General features: G+C 48.3%; 1 protein-coding gene across 1 annotated transcript in view; it reads right to left on the bottom strand.

Annotated features, from left to right (window-relative positions):
• Nucleotides 1-5,408: 5,408 nt before the first annotated feature.
• The window catches only part of LOC101307394, a 1,670-nt gene continuing 474 nt past the window's right edge, over nucleotides 5,409-6,604 (bottom strand). Inside the window, exon 2 of the mRNA XM_004298179.1 lies at nucleotides 5,409-6,574. Within this exon, the coding sequence (XP_004298227.1) occupies nucleotides 5,409-6,574 (1,166 nt within the window). The remainder of the gene's footprint in view (nucleotides 6,575-6,604) is intronic.

The raw sequence follows: 6,604 nt of genomic DNA, 5'->3' as shown, positions 1-6,604 counted from the left end.
GAGAACCTTAAATACGTAAGTGATAGGTTCACAGTACTGCAAACTGAATTAAAATCTCTAAATTTCGTTTGGCTAATTTCTCTAAGTTCTTGTTTTCTTTCCCTCCTATTGTAGGTAAGTTCAACGACAGCAACATCACTACTAGATATGATTAGTGGTTTGAATGCTCTTCTGTCTCTTAAATGCATGGCTGGAAAGGATGAAATCCAAAAGCTTCGGAAAGAGAATGTATGTCAGTCGACCCTATCATCTTGTTGTGTAAAAAAAAAAAAAAAGGTAGCAAAATGCTTTTTATTGAACTGGTTATAGTTTAAGCTACAATTTTTCTTGTTTCAGGAAGATCTGCGTGCAAAATCAAAAATTCTATTGGAGGAGAAAATGCCAGTGAAGATGATAATATTGTATCCCATCGCTGTGATGCTAATGCTATTCATGTAAGTAACCCAAACATATAAGCACTATCATATTTAGACAGTAAAATTGGTTTTAACAATCTGTTTGTGTTTATGCAGGAGCTCTCTTGCACTAAGGTGAACCAAAAGTGTCATGTATGTGTCCATGTAGATCGATGGAGAAAAGTGTTGTAGGACAAGAGACATGATCGACCATCATGAATCCTGGATACTTAAAGCACCAATATAATACAGAGCACTGGTCAAGGATCTCGGATATCTAGCTTGTATCGAGTTTCCATTCTAGAGACTAGAGAGATCCATAAATTGATGTGCCAATTTGTTTTGGCCACGATCCTCAGCAGAGGTACAGAGGTAAATAGAGGGTCCAAATGCTTATGGAGGGTGCGGGGCGCGCCACCGCGCGGACGCGGAATGTAGAATGCGTTGAAACTAAACTTCTAATCAAACAATAGGGGCTTCGGTGCCATCTCGCAGACAAGGGATTACTAGCAATCCTCCTATTCATCTGCATTAAGCGAAGAGGCCTTAATGCGTACGTTTCGTCAGTTTCAAAATTGGAAAAGTGCTGACATTTCGACGTCATCGCTTCATCAAGACTGTTAATGAAGGGACGTTTCATTTCGTCCTCTTTAAAAACCAAAGCGCAGGTCCCCACATTTCGTCATCTCTATCCACCTTTCTCTGTCTTCTTTTCTTTATGCAGAAAACCCTCGCCATCGTATACTTCGTCACTTAGCTCACTGAAATGGCCCCTAAACCCATCGTCCAAGACCCAAATCTCAGCCTCACGACGGTGATCGCCTGATCCACTGAGTTTGCTTGACGCTTTGCAAAAAATCCTCCACAGGGAGCACCGATCTATTTTCTCGAGAACGAGGAGGCCGTACTCGGTCAAAATCCATCGCAGCGATCTGCACCACTATACTGACTCTGTGCGCTGCCCGATCCTAGCCCATCGGCGTGAACCTAGGGACTTTGCCTCTTGGGCACAACAGGCTCGATCCCACACAAATATCAGAGTGGGGGAGTGGCCCAACGCCACTGATGAGAAACGTGCCTGGTACGAGACCTGTCTCCAGACCGATCTATCGATCTAGGAAGCGGTGGGTATCGCGCTGAGGTCATCGACCTGAGTTTCTCGTTGCCTCCTGCTACTGACAGGGCACCTATCGTTGCGGCGGCATGTCTATGGAACAGCGCCACCAACACCTTTGACTTCTCTTTTGGGCAGATGAGCATTTCGTTGCTGGATATTCTTGTCATGATCGGGCTGCCGATCTCTGCCAAGTCGTACGCCTCGGGTGATTTTGCTTCAACATAGTTCACTCACAACAGCAACCCGGGCATCCGTCGACCCCTGAAGGCCTCATTCCCAGTTTGGAGGAACTATTTTATCCAGCATGCAGAACAGCACGAACGAGGTATCGCTTTCCCTGAATAGTGGCTTAACAAATTTATATTTTGTAGTGACGCCCATAAGCCTACAAACAAGTGAATGAAACTAGCTGTAGCGCTTTAAAATGAGATCAAAGTAGGGCTCGGGCAGCCCGTATTACGCGCACTCTATCGCGCCCTTTACACACTTTCACTGAAGCCTTTCCACCTTCCTGCTGGCCCGTTGTGGATCTTGGACCTTTGGCTCCAACTGTACTTTCCTCTCTTCCGGCGTTCGCCGCCCGACTTCTTCCCTGAGGATCGGCTTCTTAGGTTCGCCGTGTGCAGAAGCTCTGTGAATCGGACTCCTCTGTCCTTTTTCGCCAGTCTCTCCATTTTGTACAACCAGTTAGAGCCACCACCTACCATAGACATGATGGTTCGCAGGCGCCAATCTAAAGTCTTGGCAGATGGCTTCCTCCCTCTCTTTGAGTCTGGGCATGATGTCAAAACCAGTTTCATGAGGGCGGTCTCTTGTGGCGACCTGCGCCTTGCGGAGGAAGAGCAAGGCTTCGAGCTCTATGCGCCCAACCACTTCGCCAGGCAGCTCGGCTTCATTCAAGGGGTCCGGTATCCACTCTTCCATTCGGTGAACAGGTATACCTCTTGGTGTAAGATTGGTAAGGCGAACCGCATTACTTCGTTAGAGAACATCTTCCCCTTCACTCCAGCCCTGCTCGAGATAGCGCCTTCGCTAGGCCTTGATCACGCCTACCTCTCTTGGTGGCGGTCCATATCCGACAATCTCTGGGAGTATGCAAACAATGCAGTGTTCACTGCCATCTTCTCCCTCTGTATGACACTCTTGGCGAGTCGGACCGCACCACCATTGATGCTCGGCGCGCCCTTCCGAAAAGGCCTCCAAGAGCGGACATGAGACCAAGCCAAGCGGAAACTCCTCCGGTCCCACCTGTTGGCCGGCGAATCGACATCGTTATTCATGAAAGGTCTGCCACAGAGGTATGTTTGCAACTTATTGATTTCTTTGGTTCACACAGCCTTGGTCCCTTTCTTACTTGCTTTTGAGTTAAGTAGACCGCACCGCGCTGTAACCCTCAAAGGTCCACTAGGGGGTACATGCCTGTCACCGACAAAGGGAAGGCTCCCGCCCAAGAGGAGCCTGTTGTGGAATCTGACGAGGACGTTCCTCCGCTGGTTCTTCAATATGCAGGCAGAGAAAGTTCACGCAAGTGGCCCGTCTAGGATGAGGAAGAAGCAATGGAGGAGAGGCGCTACAAGGAGCAATTTGGCTTGGTAAGCGTCCTATCTCAGAACCTGTTTCGATTACTAATCTTGCCCTATAGGTGCGGCGTCGAAACGTTCATCCCCGCCTTGACAATGTTGAGGAAGGACCGCAAGCGGCTGAGGCCATAACCTGAGATCTTGTCAACACCATGAGCGAGGAGCAACCTGTTGTTACTAAGGGTCTCGAGATGCATCCCCCTTTGCCAGTCAACGCGTTGAATGACGCGAGCCTCATATCTTCTGCTAGCCCTATCCATGGACCAAAACCTGAACAAGCAGACTCGCTTCCAGATCTCACCATTCCTTTGGTGGTTCCGCCTGAGGAGCCTCAGCCGAAAACTGTGTCTTCCCTAACACGGCCGAGCTGACGACTCAGGCGGTTAAGGGACGGGAGATCCAAGATGTCTCAATAACTATCCTTATACCCGCAGTCTGTGAACTGGTAAGCTTACACGTCATAAGTACTTTACTAAGATTTTCCAGAAGTTGTACTTACGCTTTTTTTGCCCTTGCTTTCTCAGGAAGTACATGAGGTTCCGCCACCTGTTCCAAAAGCAGACCAGTGACCCCCGCTCCGGTGCGGCACACTGGTGATTTGTCATCTTCTCTAGCTATCCAGACTGCTCCTCTTCGGGCTCGGGTAACCTTGCCTGCTGACCCGGAACCTGTTTGCCTAGCCCAGGACTTTCTTCATGGCCTGATGCGCCAAGGCCCAACCATGGATGTCTTTGACCTAGTGCGGCGCGCTCGTGAGGCCTATGGCGCTCTGATTTGTCACTCTACCTGCAGCACTCCTACCTTGGATCATGCCTCAGAGTTAATTGTTGATGTCGACCTTCAAGCCCGTCACGTCAATAGTGTAGCCACACAATCAGCCACTCAAGAACGAGTTTGCCAGGCCTTGGACAACCAAATGGTAGCTCTTCTGGCCCAGCTTGATGATGTGGAGGTCCCTAAAAAAGCCCCAGAGAACGCATCGGCTTTCTATGCTCGCCAAGTAGAAGCGGTGGAGGCCCAGATAGCTGAATTGCATGCCCAGCTTACTCAGGCCTGTGACAATCTTGTGCGGGCTGAGAGTGCGAAGGCTCGCATACAAGCAGCGAAGGAAACCCAGGAGGCCTTAGTTTCTGCTACTGGCGCTGCTGACGAAGCCCAGGCTCAAGCTGACGCCGAGGAATTGGCCTTAGAAGGCCTCCTCGTGGACTTGTATAGGGCTTCTAGGATGGTTTAGGTCCACCCATGTACTTGACTTATCCCCATTTGTACGAATCTTTAAAATTTAATAACAAATATATACTATTTATTGTCATTCAATCTTTTTCCGCTTGGTCAGATCGTCCTTGTATCCATCATAACTGCTCGGTCAGGGAGGATCTTCTAACGAGATTTCGTAGGGGTTTCCCATGCCACTATGCGTTCGAAATACGGGAAGTTATCTTTAAGGTTCGTATCTCGGCGCAACTCGCTGCATGCATGACAAGTATCGGAGGAAGTTGGCCTCCCTTGGCTATAAGAAGGAGATTCTGGGCAGAGGATAGAGCATCGACCAAGTCTCTCACCCCCTGCCATGGATTCTTCTTTCCTTCTACTCATCTTTATCTCCTTGCTCAAAGCAAGACCGCTACCTCATGCCCTAGCCGTCATTCCTTTTGAATCTCAAAGCCTACTTTTAGGCCAAGAGTGAAGCTTAAAGCCTACTCTTAGGTCGGCCTCACTCTTGGACGAGCAACGGTGTGGACACTTTCTAGCTTGCACCAGCTGTTCTGTTCAAACGTGAGGTTTCTGCCCCCCAGCCCCCCTGGCCTGCGTCTTTGAAAGACCTTTGGAGCCTAACCGGTAGCATAAGGGACCCCGGTCCAGTGGACCTCTAGCTTCCCAACACTTTGTCTTAGGTCCAAGCCAGTGCTCAGGCTGGTACCGATATGAAGAAGCAGGATCGCTACCGGGTTCTGTTGAGGGGTGCTGCGGCGGAGGCTTCTTCTTCCCCACGACTGGTGGGCTTGAAGGGCCTTCGCGCTCATCACCGTTGTTCCAGATCTGTGCTCTAAACATAGGCATAGTCAGATAGGCTTTGTTAATGTTTGTAACTGCTTCGGCTGCAAAGCCGCTTATGAAGCCTCTGTTTGAATAAAAGAAAGGGTGAAGAAAAATATATTTATTTTAAGGCCTCTGGTATAGGCCCAATCTTGTACTTGTCTTTGTTCAGACTTTGCACGTTTACAATGAATAAGAAATACATGAGTTTTTTAAGGCCTCTGGTATAGGCCTAAATCTAGCACTGGCCTTCGTAAGCTGGTACGTTTACATTATCTCTTAGTCTTCTATCCCGAGTTGCCCCCTAGTGCTAGGCGATGGAGCAATGACGCGATGACGCGTAGCACTATGAACTGTTGACGTGGGTGAGGGATCCTCTCGCTCCCAATCGCCGACAATATGCTTCTTTAAGTATCGGTCGTTGATGAGATTGCGGTGGAGGATCCCGTCGAGATCGTGCAAGTAATATGCCCCCTTGGGTAGGATTATATTAATGATAAAGGGTCGAACACCGCAGCTTACCTTCTTGTTGGAGCGGTCAGCCAATCTAATAATAATGTCATCATTTTTCAAATCACCTAGACCTAAGTCCGCATAAAGATAAGAAGGCATAACATTAATCGAAGCACCTAGATCTAACATGATCTTATCAAAACTATGAGTACCAATGGTGCATGGAATCGAAAAACTCCCTGGATCCTTGAGCTTAGGTGGTAGTTTCCTTTGAAAAACCGCAGAGATGGTTTCATTCATTACCACTACATCCTTCTCTCGTGGTAGCCTCTTGTTGGTGCACAACTCTTTCAAGAATTTCGCATACTTTGGATTTTGTTGAATGCACTCAAGCAATGGCATGTTTACTTCCACATTCTTGAATAACTCAATCATTGCATGATCAGCTTCATCGTGCTTTGATTTAGCAAACCTGTTGGGGAAAGGGGCACGAGCATGGACATTAGTAGAAACTAAACCATTAGAGCTAGAAGACTTACCTTTCTCAAGCACGGCTTGAGTGGATTTTGGATCAGCAGGGACTGCAAGAGGCTCGGCCTCGTGCACCTTCTTCTTCTCGGCATGAACTGCCGTATGGTCACTCTTTCTCTCGGACTGAGGCACGGCCTCTTTGTCCGGCTGCTTCTCGGCATAAACCTCTTCAATATCTTCGTCATCTTGCATCAATATGCTCTCGGCCTCACCGTCCTTAGAAGGCTCCGACTTCTTCAACAAAGGCTCCTCAAAAACTCGACCACTCCTAGTTGCAACGATCTTGAATTGTCCGGCATTCGGGTTTGGCAAGGTTTGGCCCGGCAACTTACCACTTTCATGGATTTTACCCATGAAATCGATAACTTGCCCCATCTGCTTCTTGAGCTCCGTGATCTCTTTAGAATTAGCCTGTTGACCTGTCACTAAAGCTTGAGTTGCAGATGTTAAGTTCTGTTGCCCTTGAGCAAGGGACTTCAAGAGTTCATCAT

This window comes from Fragaria vesca, linkage group LG4, assembly GCF_000184155.1.
Source record: "Fragaria vesca subsp. vesca linkage group LG4, FraVesHawaii_1.0, whole genome shotgun sequence".
Taxonomy (NCBI): domain Eukaryota; kingdom Viridiplantae; phylum Streptophyta; class Magnoliopsida; order Rosales; family Rosaceae; genus Fragaria; species Fragaria vesca.
Note: the sequence above shows the minus strand (reverse complement) of the source record. Positions and strands in the feature narration are given on the sequence as shown.